Source organism: Glycine soja, chromosome 6 (assembly GCF_004193775.1).
Source record: "Glycine soja cultivar W05 chromosome 6, ASM419377v2, whole genome shotgun sequence".
Lineage (NCBI taxonomy): Eukaryota > Viridiplantae > Streptophyta > Magnoliopsida > Fabales > Fabaceae > Glycine > Glycine soja.
The window spans coordinates 814,708-836,977 of NC_041007.1; the positions used below are offsets into that span (position 1 = coordinate 814,708).

Genomic DNA, 22,270 nt, shown 5'->3' on the forward strand with positions numbered 1-22,270 from the left:
AGCGCAGAATTTATAGAACCAAAAACCCCAACAACTTGCTCTCAAAAGAAAATAAAATGTCTTTTTCAAATCCAAAACGATCAACAAAGAAACAAGGGAAAATAAAAATCTAACTTTTTTTTTCTTTTATATAATAAAGAAATAAAATGTTTTTTTTTTCTGAATCATAATAGATAAACATCGCTATATATCAAATCAAATATTTTATTAATAATTATTATTTTTCTTTATTTTGCATCATATTATTATATATGTATAATTTTTTAGAAAATAATATATATATATATATATATATAATATAAAACAACTTTATATTTAATCATTTTTCAGTGAATTTTTTTTATCTCATTATTAATCATTACATATAAAAAAATTATTAACTTTTCTAATAATCAGTTAATAGATATAATTATAGTTATTTGATTGATAATGTAAAAACTATTTTATATGTTAATATATAATTATTAAACTTATATTTTTTTAATTATGTTACTTGTATAAAATATGCATCAAATTTATTAATAATTATTTTAAAAAAAAATCTTAACTACCACTTCAATAAAATTTTCTCTTTTAATCATATTTTCTTTATCTATGAAACTCAACCTAAGATTTTGTTTAAAGACATCCGCCCAACTTCACTAGTACAAACCACTTATTAGTTTTCTTTTATTTTTTAGATTTTTAATATACGTCGACCAATATTTTTTCCACATATTTTTAAAGGTTGACAAAAGGGATCGGCGGAGAAAAGTAGTAATAATAATTCGTTTAAATTAGTTTTATTTTCACTAATTTATTTTTATATTTAATTTAGTTCTTTGATTTTTTTTAATTTGATTTGATCTTCTATTTTTTAACACTAATTTAATTTAGTCCTAACATAGGATCAACAAAAATAAAAAAATCATGTTTTATAATAATTTAAAATTATCACTAAATTAGTTTAGACAGTAATAAAATACATATTTTTTTAATATTGTCAGTTTAATTAACATATGACCAAATTAAATTAATTTTAAAAATTAAAAGGAAAAAAATTAATTTAACCTATTAATAATTAGACTGGAAAGAGAATAAGACACACTCGAGAGTCGAGACCGGTGGAAAAATAATGAAGAAAAAAAATATCAATTTTTTTTAGAAGAAAAATAATAATTTACTATAAAAAAATCCTCTCATTTGGCAGCAACTTTCATTATTTTTTTTAGTTTATCTATAATTAATTTTTTATAACAAAAAAAAACAGTATGTACTATAATAAATAACTTTGTCAATAAAAATAACAATATAGAAATTTATTGGTAAATAATACATTTTTTATATATTATTTTTATTTCTATCCTTTGTGAACTTTTTTCCCCCTAAGTTAGCATTACATTTAAATTTTGATAAAATTACTGAAATATATATTTAGTATTTTAATAAATTAATTTTAAAACTATTTTTATGTGTAATAAGTTTGGTTCAAGAAAAGACATTTAGGAAGTTTACACGATGCTACGGATCGTGGAAAGAAGAAAAGGGACCAAGGAAAGGAGGGGAGGTGGCATTAAGACTTGTGAGAACATCAATTTTAGCTCATGTTACGTACTTTTATCAAATTGGTCACCAAAAGGATTAATTATACATGTATATGTCTCACATCTCACATTATATTAGAATGTATTTTATATCATCTATTGACAAAATAATATTACTATCTATATAATTAATCTCACATTAACAAGAGCATTATAATCAATATTACTAAAAATTACCATCTATTGACAAAAATGTAATTTATAAATCACTTTGATTACTCGGAAAAAAATTAAATGCTTTTATATTCATAAAATAAAAATATTTATATTTTAATTCAATAGTTATTATTTATTATTCAATTTTCTTAAAAAACATTTATTATTTAATTAGTTTACTAAATAAATTCTTTATAAAGTTCTAAATACATTTGATAAAAGTAACCTTCTAAATATACACCTCTTATATTTATTGTAATAATTAATATATGTATATATATATATATATATATAATTTGGTATATATGATTTATATAAAATAAATTTTTAATCTAATGATAAGTTTTAAAAAAATATTATTTAATTTAAAATTATAAAATAATATAATAATTATCAAAATTAAACTAATATATAAGAATTGAGCCGACGCATTAAATTAAACTTGGGAAATTACTTACCTAAAACAATTTCATCAATAGTAAAAGGACTTTACGGCGATGTCAGTCAAAGATTAGTTGACAAAAAAAATTACATAATTTATTTTCTTTAAAAGTGATTTTTTTCTGTCTTTAAAAGTGAGTTTAACACTCAAGTATCAAATTAAACATAACAAAAATACTCTCTCTATCCTATAATATTCGTGATGTAAAAAATAAGTATATAAAAAATAATTATTATTTTAATTTTCTTAATGTAATATTTTTTTTTATATTTCTTAATATTAATGAGAGACATAAAATTTACAAATAAATTCATTATGATGAAGTTACTTTCATAAAAATACTACTTTTTTTATAAAACTAAAACTACAAATATTATGAGACGGGTGAAGTACATTTTTTAACATGTGTGGAAAAAAAAAGTTATTGCAAGCTAAAAACTTGATTCCTTTTTACACATTAATTTGAGTAGTTGAGACTCGAGAGACAATCATAAAAGTTTAAACTTGTACGAAAGAACACGTGAATAAATAAGTTGTTTTTTGGTACAGAATAAATTAGGTGTTTGAATTTAGTTCATCAGATATTAAACTAAAAAATATAAAACCATTAACGTATTATATAAAATAAATTTTAAATTTTTATTGATTAAAAACTTTAAATTATTTTAAAAAATATTTAATATTTTTTTAATTTTTAAATAAATTAAATAAAAAAAAGTCATTAAAAGATATTAGATATTAAAATCTTAACTTTAAAAGTAAAATAAAACATACTTGAACTTATATTTACTGATGAATATTAATTACAACTTTTAACATAAATTACTTTCCAATACCATAATAAAAAGTGAAGAAAGTTTTTCCTTGCGAGTGAAAATAACAATCAAGAGGGATTTGCATCTTCTCATAAATTATTACATGATGTTGAACCACTACTATCATGATTGAAAAATAAAACGCGCGTGAAGAACACCAACGGTTAAATTCGCGCGACTGTGAGGCACGCCTGGTGTGTGAACAATAATAGTCTGGCGTCAAACTGTTTTTATTAAATTTACAAATGCCTTTACTGTCATCCCCTCTACCATAAACCAGTTAGTTATTACTATCATTATCAACCCATCACCGTACCAAAAAATAACCAAAATAAGGAAATGGTATAGAATTTCATATAATTTTAATTTTTAATTTTGAAAACTTAAAATTATAAAACAATAGAACCAAGTGCTGATCGATTGTTTATTCACAGTTTTTTGTTTTCAAATGTAAATTTCAAAATCAGCTTGTGATTAAAATTGAGTTGAATTATTTCTTAACTTAATTTTGAAACATTTCCATCTTAAATTTTAAAACAAGATGAAGTAATTATTTTTAGCTTTTAGTTGTTAAAACGAACCATTCAATTTCATTGTCTTTCCTAAAACACAATTATCCCTGTTTGTTTCAAAAACTAGTTTGTAGTGTTTATATTTGAAAGCTAAAAGGCATGAATTTACAATCAACCAATTATTAGTTTGTTTGTATCATCCTAAAAGAAAATCACCACCACAAATAGAAAGAGAAGCTTATCATTACTTGTATAAGCAATGGTTGCTTAAGAGAAATTGATAATTTTCAATGAGTGAGAATGGAAAGAGAAGGGGAGAATGAGAACCGAAGAAAGAGGGATTCATCCTCTGCGCGATCCTTCCTCTGTGCCTCCAACACCTACAAGAGTGAGCAAGTACATGTTCTCTATGAACACCACCAATGCAAGTGGGAAACGTTTCCTCTCAAATGGAACTTGAGCCTGCTACACGAACCAAGAAGCAAAAGCTCAACGAGTGTGAAAAGGATGGATTTTTAATTAAATCAGAAAATGAAAAAGCAGGATTTGTGAAATAAATTAAGTAAAAGGTTTTTTTTTTTTTTGCCGTTAACAAATAAAATAGCGTGAGTGGGTGGATTCTCTGCTCTTTTTTTTGTTTTACTATTCAGAATTTTTTTTAGTTGAAAATGGATGCATTGTGAGTTGACAATTTTTTTATGTATTTAATATTTTAAAATTAAAATATAAATGAACTAGTATTTACGTTTGAAAAATAAAATTGAATAAAATATAAACATGTGAGGTAATTTGTGAATCCATTTCAAGTTGTTAAAAAAGTTACACTAATAGAATATATAAAAAAAAGCACTTGGGTTCTTAAAATTGGTGTAGCATATTAGGATCTACTAAAAATAGTAATGATTCCCACGTCTCGCTTTTTGGGGTATATAGTAGAAGGAAGAGAGTTACAGAAAAATAAAATAAAAGGAAAAAATCCCAAAAAAAAATGATAAAATGATGTAATGAAAAATGAAAATAAAATATAGTAAAATAAAATAATAAAAATAGAATAAAAATGAGATAGAAGAAGTATTATATATATATATGTGTGTGTGTATGTTCACGGTTGGAAATGCTATAAAATTGGGATTGCCTTCATTCATAAGAAAAGTTTGTACCGATAGATGTTGGCAGTAGATTATAAAGTGAAAGCCAAAATTACCCAATTCTCACATATATATCCTCTCTTGGACTATATATACATGAACACACCATTGGCCCACTTTTTCCATTCTACAATTTTAAGCCCATGATTCTTATGAAATGGGGTCTGAGTATATTAAATCCTTGTCATTTGGATTTTAATCACTAAGCATAAGAAGAAAACTAACTGAGGTGCAAGCAATGGTGTTGAAAAATTATGTTGGTTATACAGTCACCTTGGAAAAATCACCGGAACTGCAATTGCTTCATTCTTCTTGAATGTTCGAATCTCACTCAGCATACAAAGAAATTATAAATTATAATGGTAGGTTGAGCTTTGGAAGCGACCCAATATTTCAGTGGGAAGAAAAAAGTAAACAAAAAGAAGCGGTTGAAAAAAAGGGACCACAGTAGCATATTTGTTGCAGGATTTTCTAACGACGTGAAAGCAAAACCCAATTATTCACAATCATACAAAGCAGAACTTGAATACATGCACCACTTATTATTAAATCATTTAATGGGCTTGATTAAAATTATTTTTGTGGTCTTTCGTTGATAATTTATACTCTTATTCTTATATAAGTCAAAATACATAATTTACAATGTTTTTTATTTCCTTTATTATTTTAATTAACCATATTTAATATTTTCTCTTATTTTATCTAGAGTCATATTTCACACATTACTCGCACATTAAACCAAAATAATTTATCTTTCAACTATGTTAAAGCACCTTCATTTTAACCTTATTTATATTCATTGTTTACTGTTATACCCACTATGTTCAGCTAAACCAAGGACAGAATCAAGATTTTTATTTAAAGGACTTAATGTAAAAATTATGCTTAAATATATATATATATATATTATTTCGCAAAAGATTTTCTCGTATGCAGAAACGATCTGGTCCAAAGTATTCAAGTAAAGTATTTTGTCTAACGTGTCACCTTATTTCAAACTAAAGGTCTCTTTATCCTCGCTCGAAACGCATGTCCTCTATGATCTTCATCATTCAATTGGGTATGGCGTATCAAAATGTTCTCCTATATCTCAGGATTGTTGAGACGTTATTATTATTCAAATAGTTGGACCATTTATATGATATACTATTGTTTGGCCTCTAAAATGTTTCTCTTAACTTGGTGTTTTATATTTGGGATGATCGAATTGGTCTCCTTCAGATGTTCCTCTCAATTTTGTATTTGTTAATGGCTAATCAATCGATAATAATCGTTATTAGAAATGAAGCTCGGATTGGGCCTCCTCCTACCCACGAGGGTTCATGTCCCAGTTTATAATAGATCGACCTTCTTGAGCCCGATCCAATCCAGGAGTGTGTATATATAGAGAGAGAAAGAGAATACGACTCTTGTGAAAATACGTTCTCACTTAAGAATAACTAATAACAACCATTACCATTAGATTATGATTAAAAATAATAGATAATCAAGATTAAAATATTTAAAAATTAAAATCTAATATAATCTTTAATTTTTTTAAAGATTCATCAAACAAATCATGTCCTAAAATATCTCAATTATCGTTAATTCATCACCGTCATCATCACTTGACATGACAGAAACTAATGATCACTATTGTCGTTAATTCATACTACTCTTATTATTGTTAATTCATCACCATCGCCACTATTGTCGTTGTCACCACCTTCACAGTCCTGATCGTCGTCACTATTGCCGTCGTCGCCGCCAACGACAATGGTGGTGGTTGCAACAGTGATCATGGTGGTGACAACAACGATGATGAATGTCATAACGACAAAGATAATGGTGGTGATGACGATGACAATTATAGTAGTGATTGATGTAATGGTTATTATTTGTTTTTGTTTGGTATATCTTTTAGAGATTTGATGATATATTAAATTTTAATTTGAAATTTTAAATACTTTAATCTCAATCCTTTATTATTTTTAAATTTTAATATTGATCCAATGATTGTTATTAGTTATTCTCATGTTCTCACATAAGTTAATATTTTACTACACGGATGCATGGGTCGACAACTTAGAATATGAAGATTGTTGGACAGGACACGATTACATACAACTTACAATAAAAGTTACTCAATAGTTATCAACTCGATAACTTCTAAACACCTCATACTATATTTGCTTGAACGTTGAAATCCTATTATAAATACTTTCTCCATGCGCTGAAAAAGTGATCAACCAAAGAAAGAGACCCAACACAAGAAAGGGAGTAACATAGCAAAGACTATTGCGGAGCATCCCAGACAAAATAATTATGGTAAGAACATATATAATTATATTAAATATATAAAAATATTAATCAATAAGTGCAACCAATATACAAGTGCCCATAACTAATAGAAAAAAAATAAATAAGGAAAAACTATAGCAACACTTCTCTCAAAGAATAATATCCTATATCTTCCAAATGAAAATGAAACCTTAAAATAGAACACTAACAACAAGGTCCACAATCTCCTTGTTATCAAAATATATATAATATCTTAAAATGTCAATGAAATCTTAGTTGACATGGGAGATTTAACAACTGATTTAAGAAATATTAAAATAAGATATAAGTATAGTTAATATTTTAAAAGATATAAAACGATTAAATTATGTTCGTCTTTCCTCCAGAGCGAAAATCATCAATTATTATATCTACGATGAATTTTTTAGCAAATTTTTAAAGTGAGTAATATATATATATATATATATATATATATATATATATATAAGAGTAATAAAAATGTGTGTGCAAGGGAATCCAGCAAGCCAACCTGTGGGCATATTTTGTGCATTGGGTCGTGGATACGTCGCCGTCGCTGCACAATCTCCAAATTGCAAGAAGACAAGAGGAGGGCACTCTACTACAGTACTACTCTTATTCTTTGATTTCTGTTTTACTTTACATGACAGGAACTAATGATCACTGTTTAATATGTACTATCTTCTTCAAATTATTTATTTATTTTTAGGCTTAAATAAATATTTGATATTTCAATTTTTTTCATTTTCATTTCTATATTTTTTATTTTAGTTATTATAAAATATGTTTATTTTTTTTTATCTTTAAAATACGTTAGATAATATTTTTTTTCTGTCTAAAGTATTATCTAAAATATTTTAAGGATAAAAACAAACATATTTTATAATAACTAAAATGAAAAAAATTACAATAATGAAAATGAATTACAATAAATAAAAATGTATTTATAAGTAGAGCCATGAGATTCAGGTTTTGAAATATAAGGACAAGAAAATCCAACTCTTTCAATCTGAGCCTTGCAAAGCCCAAACAAAAAAAACAAGGAACTATTATTGATCCATATCCTTTTCGCTATTAGCCCCTACAAATCTTTAAAAAGACCCCCTTATCCCTTGTGTAAATCCTTCCCTTTTTTCTTCCCCCTTCCTCTTTCCTATGCCCCCGACCCTCCATCACCTTTCTCTTCTTTGCATCCACAACCACTTCCTTCACCTTCTCCAACCCAGTGACCCATCACCACCGCCCTGTGCGACCCCAGCACCGGTTGTGCACAATGCTAGATTTGCATGCAATCCCCTCTAGCACAATCCAACCACCACTCTTACTCCCTCTACACTGTCCCAGCCACCTTTGCACCACTACCCCAATGCACACTTCCACCCACCCACCTCCTGTGCATTATGCCACCAAGCTGCACACCATCGCTGTTAAAATAACACAAAAGTAGATTTCATTGAAATAGTACAATAGAATCATATTTTTGTTGTTATTTTTTTAATACTCCCTAAAGAACAGCAAAAATACAATTTCGTTGTATACTTTTTGGGAAAGACATGATTCTATTGTACAATTGTACTTCAGAATAGTGTTTCCCAAAAAAAAGGCATTTTTGCGGGGAAAAAAAAAAGTTGGTAGAAACCATTAGTAATGACAATGGAACAATAGCAACTCCCAAAAAAACTATTGGGGTGGTTGTGTTCAACGAAGCCTAGCAGTGTCCTTTTACCCAATTACCTTTTTTTTTTTTTGGTGAAACCAGCCTAGGTATAAGGTAGTAGTTACTGGGCTTGATATATTCGTCAAATTGAAAGCAAATTATAGGCAATTATTTCCTGCCCTTCCCATATTATTTTTTAAATAACCAAAATATCATACTCCAAAGTGCCAGTGTCAATATATTTTGATTAACTTCTGTAACGACCGAATAATCATATGCAAATATGTGAAGTTATTTATTTATTTATCAATTGCTTTAAAAATGTCAATATTAACAATTACTAATAGTTAATAGTAACAGTGGCCGCAGCTCTCCACCTCCAGTCATACATAAGGCCAACTAGAAACTTGTGTACCTCTTCACGTGGCCGAAGGTTAAAATGTTCATATTCTTAATTTCATTGTGCCTTTTCACAGTGACAAGGTCAAAATATTGCTAATGATTTTTATTCATAAAAATATGTCAAAAGTAGTTTACAACATGCTAAAAAAGGAAGATGATTGAAATACAAAATTTATTTTATATATATATATATATGTATATTGTTTTATCCTAAATTTGACAGATTTCTTTGCTCGGAGCACTATGTGTTCCCAAATTTGGGAAGGTGAAATAAAGGTTGAATTCGGAAATAGAAGGTAGAGAGAAGAATGGTGGAAGCCTGGAATGGAAGGTATTGTTATTTTTTACTTTAATTTAATATTATTTTGTTATATCATGATGAAATGTCACCTTTCTTATTGGATATGTCTATTGCCTACCACTTCACATTTAGGGTTGTGTTTATGTAAGTGTTTATCAACTCAAAGATTCCCATCCGTTAATTAATAACTGAGTATGATTGATGCGTAAGAAATGCGATAAGTCATACTGTTTTTTTTTTTTTTTTTTAAATACAAGCCAAATTGTTTTTATATTTTAATATTTCGCTATTCAAGTTTTCCTTCTTTAGTCAAGTTGTTCTTTGTTGTTTGCATCAAAATCAAGTCGATTTCAATATTTTGGTATACAAGTCAATTTGATTAAGACAATAAGGTTGAATTGCAAGAAATGCAATTTAAGATATAGACGATCTTTAATCTTGAAAAACAATTTTTATAACAAAAGAGAAAAGTGGGTGACTTTTATTGAGTTTTTTTTTTTTTACTTGAATTTAGTGTAAAATATATTTCTAAACACAATTATAAAAGCTTTAAGGATTAATTTTAAAAAAATAATTAATTAAACACAACTAAATGCTTATAATTTTCAGATAATCTGCACACCACAGTTTTGATTTGAATAGTATTCAAGATATATTTAGATAAATAACTTAAAAACATTTATTTAATACGAGTATTTTCTTATGCTCTTAAGAAAAGTATTTTCTTATGGGAATGTCCAGTGTAGGGTACTAAAATGAGTGATCTTTCATGGACCAGTATCCTAGAACGGAATATACGGAGTTTTTATGTTTTTTATTTTTTGTATTTTTTTAAGGAAAGTCTGGAGTGACGAGAATACCATTTTATTAATATATTGAATTAACAAAGTTGTCCTTTTATAAAATTCTTATATGAAGTTGCATCAGGATTCTTGATATGCATTCCCTTGATCAATTGTAAAACGGTGCATTGGTGGTCGTTAAAGGTCGATTCCGTGTGGTTTGTGTTTGGATGTTGGAGTGTGTATCGTGTTGTCTTTCGTCGTAGTTCACCCAAGTGTTTCTTTTTAAAATTTTAAAATCAAGTTTTCCTTTCTTGACAAATCATGCATGTGAGATGGAAGAGAATTTGATATATTTTTTTTTTTTTGAGCAATCTCCTTCTCTTGAGAGCTAATTGCTTTTAGCAGATGTTTTAGAGGTTGTAATTTTCTAAGATTTTGCTCCTTCTATTGTAAAAAAATAAAATGAATTTTCATTTTAATTTAATGATGATGCATTAAAGATACAAAATAGTTTTACATTATAAACCAATAAAAAATCAAAAATAATATAAGTTATGATATATATAATAATAAGTACATAACTTGTTTTGTGTTTATTTTATCCTTGATACGTTTTAGAAAACATTTAAAGGCAGAGGTGACCGTGAAAGCTGGCGTGTTTGACAAAATGAGGGAATGAAGACTATTAGCTCATTCTCTGAATATTCTGACATCCGCCACCGCCACGTGTCAACCTAATTGGGATCCACAGTCTTCTTCCTTCTTCAGCTCCACGCGCCCTCTTTCCCTTTCCTGTTTCTAGCTGTTACCGACGTCAATTGTTACTCCGATTATTTATTCTTATTTATTTTCCCCATCTCACTCTCCTTCGATTCGGGATCACTCACAACACAAGTACTACTACCTTGGAATCAATTTTTAGGGTTTCTGATTCCTTTATGTGTTTGTCTCGCAATTGATCATCGCAACCACAATGTCCGGTCCCCTCGATCGTTTTGCCAGACCTTGTGTGTCCCTCTTCCTTCAAAAAATTATGCCTAACTGTTGTGACACCACAATCTGCTGGTTTGATTGATTGATTGTGGATTTTGCAGGCTTTGAGGGGTTTTCGGGCAGTGATGAGAAGAAGGAGAGGAGATCTGACTTCGAGTACTCCGAGGATGAAAGGAGGACCAGGATTGGATCCCTAAAAAAGAAGGCACTCAATGCATCCTCCAAATTCAAACACACTCTTAGAAAGAAGAGTAGCAGGAGGAAAAGCGATGGACGTGTTAGCTCCGTTTCAATTGAGGACGTTCGCGATTTTGAGGAGCTCCAGGCCGTCGACGCCTTTCGCCAATCCTTGATCATGGACGAATTGCTCCCTGAAGCCTTTGCTGATTACCATATGATGTTAAGGTAACAACCTCCCCCACAAGAATTTTAATAGCAAAAAAGGTATTAAATTTACCAAGGTTTTAAATTGCGGTCGTTGTCTCAATTTCGTCACATTCCTTGATATTGTGAGGAAATTGGGTACAGTTCCGGCTGGTGCGGCCACACTTGTGGTTGCGAATACTCCAAAAACCTTGACCTTGCAGCCGAAATGGACCGATTATTAAAACCTTGACATGCAGTGCTGTGTGCACATGCTTAGTTCTTGAAAAGAAATAAGAATGGAACCCCCTATTTTCGTGTTAAATTACTTATGATTTTTGGACGAATGAGCTTATACCTGAAATTTCTTAATTATGTGATTTTTAAGATTTTTGAAAGCGAGGAAGTTCGATATTGAAAAGGCAAAACATATGTGGACTGACATGCTACAATGGAGGAAGGAGTTTGGTGCTGATACTATTATGCAGGTAAATGCAGTTGGAATTTGGGGCATTTGTTTGGCTTCTGCCTTGGCAGGTTTGAGTACAAGGAACATGACATGCTTTTGCAGTGATTGGTTGGCTTACCTACTGTTTCGTGTTTTCTTCAGGATTTTGAGTTCAAGGAGTTAGATGAAGTCGTGAAGTATTATCCACATGGGCATCATGGCATCGACAAGGAGGGAAGGCCTGTTTATATTGAAAGACTTGGAAAGGTCGATCCAAACAAACTTATGCAAGTTACAACTTTGGATAGGTATGTGAAGTACCATGTGCAGGAGTTTGAGAAAGCTTTTGCAATCAAGTTTCCTGCTTGCTCTATTGCTGCCAAGAGGCACATTGATTCCAGCACCACAATCTTAGATGTTCACGGAGTGGTATTATGTTACCTCTAATTTTTTTATCTTCGCATTTACTACTGTAATCTAAAGTTCTATAACATACAAGACTTTTGTTGTATGATTGACATTATCAGGGCCTTAAGAACTTTACAAAGTCTGCCCGGGAACTCATTACCCGATTGCAGAAGATTGATGGTGACAATTACCCTGAGGTGTGTTGTCTTGTTCCCTGTGTAATTGTTTGCTATTTTCTTTTGGAATGCTAGTTTTGTCAGTTATTGCAAATTCAAATGATGATATCCTATAGTCAGAATGGACCAATGATTCTTTTATTAATAATACAGACTCTTTGCCAAATGTTTATTATAAATGCTGGGCCTGGATTTAGGCTGTTGTGGAGCACTGTCAAGTCTTTTCTCGATCCCAAAACAACTTCTAAGATTCATGTATGTAAAATATGCCCTCTTCTAGCTATTTAATGATCTGTTTAATGATGATATAAGACTGATGAAACTGCTTGATGCTTCTTTGGATACATTCCTCAGGTTCTTGGAAACAAGTATCAAAGCAAATTGCTTGAAGTTATAGATGCCAGGTACTTAATGGCTCCATTTTTTATATGTTTATATTAATCTCTGCATGTTACAATTTTTGTATTTTTGTTTTTCTTTTCCATTGACTAATGCTTTGTAATTTTTTGCACTGCTACAATTTATATGATCCTTTTAAATGCCTAATATATTATTGTGCACATGATGAAGTGAGTTGCCAGAATTTCTGGGAGGTACCTGCACTTGTGAAGATCAGGGAGGTTGCCTTAGATCTGATAAAGGGCCCTGGAAAAACCCTGATATATTCAAGGTTATATGCTGTTCTTGGAAAAACCCTGATACATTCAAGGTACCTGCACTATGTCAGTTTGACTTGTAATAGGCTGACAGTTGATTGCATGTGAATTTTCCACAGATGGTTCTCAATGGTGGAGCATGGCGGTCAAAGCAAGTTGTAAAAGTTCTTAACAATGAAAGAAAGGTTATTGTGTATGCCAAGCCAGGATACCCAACGGTACTTCTTTTTTGGATGGAACCAAATTTAATGCCTTCATACCTTTTCCTCAATGTTCTATTCATCATTTATCATATTTAATTTTATTACCTTTACCTAACAGGTAAAAGGCAGTGACACATCAACTGCTGAATCAGGGTCAGAAGCCGAAGATATATCCTCTCCAAAAGCGATGAAGAGTTATTCACACCTTACGCTGACCCCTGTTCATGAGGAAGTGAGTTTTGACTTATTAGAGAAGTTGCTATGATTGTCTTATTGTGTACCCCCTCTCCTGCCTAGTTAAATTAGGAGTGTCTGTGGATTTGATTGGATCGGTTTTGAGAGAAAAAGTAATTGATCTAATCACATTGATTTTCTTATTTAACCATCCTATCAATTTCAATTTAAATTCTACTCCGATCCAAATAATCCGATCAAAATTGGATCGTTTTTTGTTTTATTTTTACTTTTCTGGAAAGTAGTAAATAAACCCAGAAACACAATAAGTATAATAAAAACTAATTTGAAGTATCAAATATATCATTTCATAAGCCAATTACTCTAAATCTAGAACAAACACACCTCATTATAGATTGAAATTACTAAAAAAATTCTTATACACTACATTTTGAGGTTACCTCCTAACTCTTTTGTAGTTTATGTTGTGTCATTGTTAAAGTATCTTATTTTTGTTTACCCAACTCATTCTTTGTTAAAACTTAACAATTTTATGTAAATACAAGATTTATATAATAAAGAAATTAGAGATGACAAGCAAATTTCAAACTAATTTTGAATTATTGGGCTTATAAAAAAAATTAGAAAAATAAGACGTGATTTAGATAATAAGACCATAAAAAAATTGATTAGTACAGTAATTTCATATATATATATATATATATTATTTTATTTTATTTTGGGTTTGCACTGAATTGGATCAGTTTATGAACACCCCTTGCTAAAAATTAAATGGCAATGAAGTTTTATTTCATAATTCATTAATTCTTGGGCATATGATATTGTGTATTGTATTCATATAAATATACAATAATAAGAATTGTTCTGCAATACTTGAAAATATCGCTAGGATGATCAAAATAAAATGTTAAGGAACCTGTTTATAGGATTTGGCACATTCTGTCCCAAATATAATAGTTGTTCGCATTTGTGTTCTTTGTCAGGCTAAGATAGTAGGAAAAACAAGCTATGCCAGCAACTTGTCTGGGTATGATGAATATATTCCAATGGTAGACATACCTGTTGATGCTGGTTGGAAGAAGCAAGCATCTCTACAGAGGTCTTACACCTCTAAAGGTTAGTGACTTATGGCCTAGTATTTATTGGTGTACTCTTCTTATTAATCCTCTCATTATTTTCTTATTCACTGAAAATTAATCCAGTTGTACAAATGCTTCTAAATATCTAGATAGGTTTTATGCTCCTTGACTTTGGTTGTCATTGACCTATTAATTATGCCTTAGATTTTTGGTGAATGTGTGTCTATACACTATGTCATTATAACTGTCAATTGTTGAAGAACATGTCTTTAAATTTGGGATTTTTTGGTTTATTTTTTAGTATTTACATCTGTGTAGTATAAATTATTTATGTTGTATGCTTAATCTTCAGTATAACAGTCACTTTGCTATATGTGCCCATGCTAGAGTATTTTGTGTTCTCTGCCCCGGGATTGACAACTATGGATCCTTGACATAGTTATCCAGACTTTGTCTAAACTGAAAAGTCAAAAGTCTTGTGATGGGCTGTGAGAGTCATAGAAAGATTTAAACAATTCCTAGGACCTGTATCTAAGAGTTGAGCTTTGTTGCTTGACAGTGCAACTTGATTTCTTGATTTGAATTGTTTAATGCAATTTTCTCCAGAATAATTAAATTGAATTTCAATACAGGAGCACCTCCTCCTCTTGACACTCAGAAAACTCCTGATGGGCTTCAAGCTCGGATGTGGGTAGCACTGTCTGTCTTCTTCTTGACCGTATTAACTCTTTTACGTCAAGTTGCATACCCTGTGACCAAGAAATTTCCTGCATTATCTTCTAATGATGATAAGAGTACTTCAAAACCACTTCCTGATACAGCAAACATGGATGTTCTTCCTCCTTCATCAACTCCTACAGAGGAAAATCTCCTTCCCTCCATGCTGAAAAGGTTAGGTGAGCTTGAAGAGAAGGTTGACACACTCCAATCTAAGCCATCTGAGATGCCTTATGAGAAAGAGGAATTGTTGAATGCTGCTGTATGCCGGGTGGATGCTTTGGAAGCTGAGTTAATTGCTACTAAAAAGGTAGGATGCTTATGTTATATTAATTATGCTGTCATGCCAATTCTCTATATATTTATGGGGTACATGTGTAAAGCATTGAGATATATCCATTTATTCTTTTTCCTCTTTTTATTATTATTATTAAGTTTAAAACTAAACACACCATTGCTTCATGAATCTGACTTACGTTACAGCTAGAAAAAAAATTAACATCTGCATGGAATCGAGGTTTGTTTGTGCATTCCAAAATGGCATAGTATAGAATGGAGATATGAAGAATACAGTGTCTCATTGATTGCTTACCTGAGCCCCTAACCCTAACATTTGGATTTGATGAATTCTGCATAGGCTCTGTATGACGCATTGATGAGGCAAGAAGAGCTGCTTGCTTACATTGACAGACAAGAAGAAGCCAAGTTGCGGGTAAGTTGGCAAGTCTATCTTTTGAATAAAGTTAAAACCTTGACTCAATGTATCAAATTTTTTATATTTCTGTTTCCTGTGTTTTAATCAGAAAAAGAAGTTTTGCTGGTGAGATTCATTACTGGGAAAGAGATTGTGCAGAGGATGTCTCAAAGTGCAGTTGTTCTTAATGAATGTTAACCTTGCACATGATGTAACTCTGACCACTGATTGAAGTATACGAGTAAAAACATAATGGAGAATTGTTTCAACGTGTGTATATTCAGAATGCTATCGTTGCTGGCTTGTAAAACACGAGCCTTTTTTTGTTATGGTTACCTTCATTTATCCTGTTTCGATTTGTATGCCTTTGTTAGCCGAAAAGCGTTTTTTCCCCCCTCCATCTCTCGTTTACTTGTGCTGAGTATTTTCTCAGTAGTGCTGAACTTGATTGATGCCAAACCAATTCATGTGCCCGATTAGGATTTGCCTACTAAGCTTGTCCTCTATATCTGCTTTCTTCAAAAAGTAGATGTTGCTCTATCTTTTATTTTTCCTAGTGTGATAGCTTCCTAGTTGGTAGCAGTTACTCTCTAAAGGCGATGTCCTAATAGAATCTATTTGCGGGTGGGACAGAAGAAATATCTTACGATGGTGTTTTTGAGTTGAGGCTGATCATTTATTGGTAAGCTATAGTAAAACTGTGGCACACAAACTTGCGTTAATGTTTCCAAAATGATTTCAATCATAGAATAGATATATCAAAGCACTTTCAGTTGGTAAAATATTGATAGGTAGGTAGTTGGCCAAATGAAGTCTTCCTTTATCGATGTTGTCAATACATTAAGAGGTATTACGTTCGACGATAATTGGTAACATTAATATTATACTTTTTTATCCAATGAATTTAGGGAAGAAAACAAGATTTTAGTTGGGGCGGTTACTAGGAATACCAATTAAAGTGAAAGGGGAAAATATATTTTCATGATTAGAATGCGCATCTTTTAAACAAAACATCTTCAAAAACCAGTAATTCTCAAAGCAAGATAATCTGATTATTTTAAAACAAAACCATGCCTTAATTTTATCCAACATATGCACAATATTGTCAAGGAATGTCAAACTTTATATTGGACAGAGGTTTTTAATCAAACAGGCAGTCGAAATAGAAAGCCTCCAATTTTACAACTCTTCCTGATGCATTTGAGATCACGCAGCAAAACAGCGGAAGCGGAACTGTAATCACAAACCAAAAAAGGGTGTGAATAGTAGTCGATACAGAAGAAATTTTTAGAAATGTATATGGCTAGTATGACATACCAACTTGTTCTTCTTTTTCTTCTTCTTGTCAATTTGAGCTTGGAGTTCTACTTGTCGAGCAAGGGCATCATCAAGTGCCTAAAGCCGAAATAAAACAAAATAAAATACAAAACGGAAGATGGTCTATTATGTCATGGCATTGAAATATGAAGGAAAAAGTGGTAAACCTTTTTTGTTGCAACCAAGTCTTGTTCGATAGTGGTGACTCTGCCTAGAGCATTATTCAGCACTTCCTCCTTTTCGGGTGGAATGACAGGTTTCATGCTAAGGATAGTGACTTTCTCTTCTAGTTCAGCCATGCGCTTCATCATGGCCATGTAATCATTGCATGAAAAGGTGGCTGCTTTCATCATAGTGCCATCATAATACCCTGAGCTGCCATACAGTGCTGCTTCTGTGATTTTCCTTGGCATGTTCCTTGTCATGCGGATCATTGTTACAATTCCCATAACAATGGCCATGATTCCTCCAACAAAGTGATTGCTATACCCATCACAAGTCTTGCTAGGAAAACAATCTGCACCTTTTGCAAAAAAAAATTTATATTAAAAATGCAAGGGAAAATTCATGTTATATACCACTATGTAATAATAATACCTTTAGAAAGAGCATCTTTATCTTTCTGTGTTAATGTATTCCAAGATGAATCGACTGGCTTGCCAAGCACAGGGACAAATGCGTCATATTTATACACAGTACATTGCTTTTTTGGAGATAAACATTGTACATCAACATCGTATCTCTCTGGAAATGATTCTTTGTTTCCCTTAATATTATAGGCAAAAAAAAAGTTATTAAATATTCTGGCAAAGAAGTTTCAGGACCGAGCTTTGCACTCTAAAATTGCCAAAATGTTAAGTTAGGAAACTTACTAGATTTTGATTTGCAGTACCATCTTCTATGATTCTTTTCTCCTCAATCCCAGATAAGGTTTTTCTCTTGCATTTGCCCTCGCCATTGTGAACCATCTAATTCATTCAGAAGAAATTCTTCATTGTTTTTCTTTGCTATTTTATATAACTAGAGAAATTTATCTTTCTGCAGTAAACTAACTAACTACCTTCAAGATATCTGGGTCATTCCATGGACCCTTGTCAGAAAGCATACAACCACCTTTATCTGCACAAGTACAAGTACCACCCAAGAACTCTGGAAGTTCACTGGTAAATACGATAGAAACTGAGGTGTTACTTATGGTCTTAAGAAACATAGTTAATTATTTGTTTATAAATCAATGAATATATATTGTCATGAATAGTTAAACACTATTCAATTCCAATTTTTGTCACAGCGTGACCTTGGATAGCCCAAATCTCAATGATGAGTATGAAAAAAACACTTCAATGAGAAAGGAGATAAATTTAACCTGGCATCAATGATTTCAAGCAACTTGCTCTGGTATTTGTTACCTAGGACCTGGTCAATAAATCATTAACATGTTCAGTGTCCCTGCTTAAATGAAAATCAACATTGGTTCAAATTGATCAGCAGACTAAAAATGTTTACATGGATTTTTGAGGTGGTCTTGGGATCTAGGAATGACTTAATGGTGTTCCACAAGAGCCTAAATCCAGAACCAGCATTGATGATGAACATACGGTTCAGTGACTGTGTAGAAAGAAAAGTTCAATTAGGGTAAATTTAGGAGGCCATTCAAAGTGTTTCCATGCCTAGTAGATAAAATAAGGCAGTACCTCAGGGTAGTTGTCACCGTCAATTTTCTGAAGCCTCTGGAGGAGATCCCTTGCAGCTTTGTTCAAACTTTTAAGACCCTGAGGAAGCATTGCTAGTCAGCAATTGTGTGAAATACATAATAGCAATTAATTCGATATCCACCACAAACAATTGGAGATGGAGATTGCTTTGTTAAATTTATGTCTATGATGACCTATCATTTAAGATGTAACAGTAATGTAGCTGTAGAGGGATTGGAGATTACTTTTAAAATATTTCAACAATTGGTTTTTCTTTGGCAGAGGGATTGGAGAACTGAAATGTAGCTGTAGAATTTTGTACATACCACTCCTTGAACATCCAAAATAGTTGTGCTTTGGTCAATGTGCTTCTTTGCCGCGATGGAACATGCAGGCAACTTAACAGCGAAGGTCCTTTCAAACTCTTTTACATGGTACTTGAGATAGCGTTCCATTGTTGTTACTTGCATCAGCTTGGTAGAGTCAACCTGGCCCAACTTTTCAATGTAAACAGGTCGGCCATCCTTGTCAATCCCATGATGCCCTTGTGGGTAGTATTTTAGAACTTCCTCTAGTTCATTGAATTCAAAATCCTTGAGGATAAAAAATTTATAGTTAGATATATAGATAAAAAAGTTATACACAAAAAAGATCACACCATGAAGAGTGATTTTCCTATTTTTGCACGGAAATACCTCCATGATAGTGTCAGCACCAAATTCCTGCCTCCACTTGAGCATATCTGTCCACATTTGTTTTGTTTTCTCAATGTCAAACTTCCTTGCTCTCAAGAATCTGGATCATCATACAATTAAATTATAGGGAAAGTATCAGAACTGTGAAACTAAGGCATTAAACAAAGTTAAGTTAATCATACTACAGCTAGTAAATAAATAAATCACTGAAGAAGAAACTATGTCACAAGGCTACCTTAGCATCATATGATGATCATCATGTTTTGAGGGCAATAGCTCTTCCAAGATGAGTGCTTGGCGAAAAGCATCAACTGCTTGCAACTCTTCTGCATCAAGATCATCCTCGATAGAAAGAGACATAACCCTGCTGTGCTTCCTCCCCCTCTTAGCAAAGGAATGCTTGAACTTAGATGAGGCGCTGATTGCCACCTTCTTGAACGATCCAAGCTTTTTCTTCCTTTCATCCTCGGAATATTCAATTTCATGACCTGTGCATGGAAGAAAGTAAAATTTACCCACAGAAGTTTGAAAAAAATAATTGATAGAAAGAAAATCAGACGCTAAACATCTTCATCCACTGCTGTTGTTGTACCTGTTTCCATTGACAACCTACGCAAAAATAAATAACATGCTTTTCCAGTATTATAACATCTGGATTTATAAAGGCGTCACGTTTATTATCTAACCGACAATTAATGAATAGCAGCATAGTATTGAATGCATTATTAGTTGCGAAGTTTATATCCTTAAAATTTTATAGGTACATTAATTATGTAAACCAGTAACATTAATCCGTTGTCTTTGTTTGGAACTCTACATTAAAGATGTTGCAATGGAAACCAAACCATAGAAGAAGTCAGTCATGAAAATCTGTACCACTGACCCCCATTTCTGTAAACGCCACATCTAAATATAAATTGTTTGTCTATGAACTATGATCGCCTGCAAAATTGTTATGGTGAACCATATATTCCACATTCTAACTAGTGTAAAATAGATAAAGATTTCATTGTGCATAGTGCATGCATAAAATATCAGTGAAACTGCAGAGGATGTTGTGAAGTACTATGAAATTGAAGGAATTAGACTTACCAAGTTTCATGGGTGGGTCAACAGGTGCGGACATGATGTCAGTCATGATTAATAAACTTACTTAAACGAGGAAAAGCAGCCCTAAGGCAGACGAAAATCAAGTACTAGAATACATCAATTGCCCACGAATGGAGCCTTCACGTACACCTGCACCTTAGCCCTGAAAAATGTGTCAAGAAGCTCCAAAAAATCAATAATGCTTATACCATAAAATAATCAACCATCTTTAATTTTATTTAGCATGCATGGCCAAAAAGAAAACCTAGAAAAACAAAGAAATCTTAAATCTCAATGATCAAATGCTGCTCCTGCATGCAACTAGAAATGCTAATTAAGGGTGTGTTTGAAACACATTTGGTCACATTCAACGTGAATAAAAGTGAGAACGGGCTAAAACAAACACACTATGATTAAGATGGTTAAGTTTATGCATCAATGAGCATCATCATATATTCATAGTTAATGAAGGAGGAGAAGATGAAAGAATCTTAGATGATACCTTGACGTACACAAGAATGTAGGGGTTGCAAAAACCAAGAGAAAATTGCAAATATATGATCCAAATAAATCGTTTAAAGTGGGGGCGCGTGATGGGATATACAAAGGCTAAAAAAGGGTAAGCCAGGTTGGTAGAAGTAGTAGACAATTTTAGAGTTTGCTATTTTTTTTATGTTTATTTATTGTCATTTTCCGTTGAAGAGGTCTTTGATTAGGTGATTCTTTGTCAGATTCAGATGCTATGAGAGTTGGATTTGCCGAAATGCAAGCCACTCTGTTGCTTCACAATCGCATATGACATATTCTTTTCCACGCAAACTTATATGCCAGTTCATCCATTCTTACGTTTGCATTATTTTTCTCTGTAAAAGACACTTCAATTGCACTCTAGTCTCCTTTTTTTCCAAGTTGACATCCTCATAATAATTTTTATTTTTTTATCAACAAATATTAGTTATTAATATCATTTAGTGGGAGATTCAAACATATAACCTCTCTCTCTTTTACTACTAGACCAACCTTACATCCAAACAATAATAATAAAAAGAGAAATTAAAGTCCTTAATTTGGTGATCTAGCTAACAGTAACACTACTCCTTCAATAAATTTGGTAACTAAATTAGTTTTCTAAAAATGTAAAAGTGGTTATGTTGGTTAGGCTTGAAGTGGAGAAATTTCCTCTCTATAAATTAGAATAACAATGAGAGCATTATTAGCCGCTAATATTGTTGAAGGACAGCATTGATATATATGATTTTGGTTGATTCAGGAGGGAGAGAGTTAAATTATTCAGATTTGAGCTGGCTGGAAGTGGTAGACATATACTGTTATGGAGCTCCACTATTAGACATTAGTCCAAATATAGACTAGCATATTCATGTATGTCATGCCTCCTACTCCTAAGTCCTATACCACTCACTAAAAATAAAATGAAATCGTACGT

At 31.6% G+C, this 22,270-nt stretch overlaps 2 protein-coding genes and 1 long non-coding RNA gene across 5 annotated transcripts; 1 reads left to right on the forward strand and 2 right to left on the reverse strand.

The window, feature by feature from the left end:
- Positions 1-7,956: 7,956 nt before the first annotated feature.
- Positions 7,957-8,860, reverse strand: LOC114414076. Its single transcript, XR_003667114.1, has 2 exons — positions 8,689-8,860; positions 7,957-8,378 (listed from the first exon to the last, which is right to left on the reverse strand). It is a non-coding gene; the product is annotated as an uncharacterized LOC114414076 (long non-coding RNA).
- Positions 8,861-10,733: 1,873 nt separating this feature from the next.
- LOC114414469 (phosphatidylinositol/phosphatidylcholine transfer protein SFH6-like) lies at positions 10,734-16,424 on the forward strand. The gene is made up of 14 exons (XM_028378743.1): positions 10,734-11,106; positions 11,194-11,497; positions 11,844-11,943; positions 12,066-12,332; positions 12,431-12,508; positions 12,641-12,742; positions 12,842-12,891; positions 13,058-13,157; positions 13,263-13,361; positions 13,465-13,578; positions 14,525-14,657; positions 15,253-15,647; positions 15,975-16,049; positions 16,141-16,424. The coding sequence occupies exons 1-14, from the start codon at positions 11,073-11,075 to the stop codon at positions 16,159-16,161; spliced, it is 1,872 nt and encodes a 623-aa protein (XP_028234544.1). The 5' UTR covers positions 10,734-11,072; the 3' UTR covers positions 16,162-16,424.
- A 637-nt stretch (positions 16,425-17,061) lies between these two features.
- On the reverse strand, positions 17,062-21,441 carry LOC114414470 (phosphatidylinositol/phosphatidylcholine transfer protein SFH3-like). Of its 3 annotated transcripts, none has more exons than XM_028378745.1 (14): positions 21,329-21,441; positions 20,830-20,989; positions 19,973-20,225; positions 19,738-19,837; positions 19,369-19,635; positions 19,043-19,120; positions 18,855-18,956; positions 18,715-18,764; positions 18,409-18,508; positions 18,221-18,316; positions 17,946-18,114; positions 17,516-17,865; positions 17,349-17,426; positions 17,062-17,264 (listed from the first exon to the last, which is right to left on the reverse strand). In XM_028378745.1, exons 2-14 carry the CDS (start codon positions 20,873-20,875, stop codon positions 17,238-17,240), a joined length of 1,716 nt encoding a protein of 571 aa, XP_028234546.1. In that variant the 5' UTR covers positions 20,876-20,989; positions 21,329-21,441; the 3' UTR covers positions 17,062-17,237. The 3 variants fall into 3 exon arrangements, with proteins under 3 accessions (XP_028234546.1, XP_028234545.1, XP_028234547.1); XM_028378744.1 differs by having other exon boundaries at positions 17,516-17,871; XM_028378746.1 differs by lacking the exons at positions 20,830-20,989; positions 21,329-21,441 and adding an exon at positions 20,330-20,620 and having other exon boundaries at positions 17,516-17,871.
- Positions 21,442-22,270: the final 829 nt, after the last annotated feature.

What these genes read in the sequence shown, in the direction of transcription:
- LOC114414469 (XM_028378743.1), top strand. Translation starts at nt 11,073, where the DNA reads ATGTCCGGTCCCCTCGATCGTTTTGCCAGACCTT. An exon ending in CTTGAAGTTATAGATGCCAG is followed by an intron (nt 12,892 to 13,057) that starts GTACTTAATGGC and finishes CACATGATGAAG; the next exon opens with TGAGTTGCCAGAATTTCTGG. An exon ending in TGACCCCTGTTCATGAGGAA is followed by an intron (nt 13,579 to 14,524) that starts GTGAGTTTTGAC and finishes GTTCTTTGTCAG; the next exon opens with GCTAAGATAGTAGGAAAAAC.
- LOC114414470 (XM_028378744.1), bottom strand. Translation starts at nt 20,875, where the DNA reads ATGACTGACATCATGTCCGCACCTGTTGACCCACCCATGAAACTTG. An exon ending in ACGGTGACAACTACCCTGAG is followed by an intron (nt 18,957 to 19,042) that starts GTACTGCCTTAT and finishes CTTTCTACACAG; the next exon opens with TCACTGAACCGTATGTTCAT. An exon ending in ATGACCCAGATATCTTGAAG is followed by an intron (nt 18,317 to 18,408) that starts GTAGTTAGTTAG and finishes TGAATGAATTAG; the next exon opens with ATGGTTCACAATGGCGAGGG.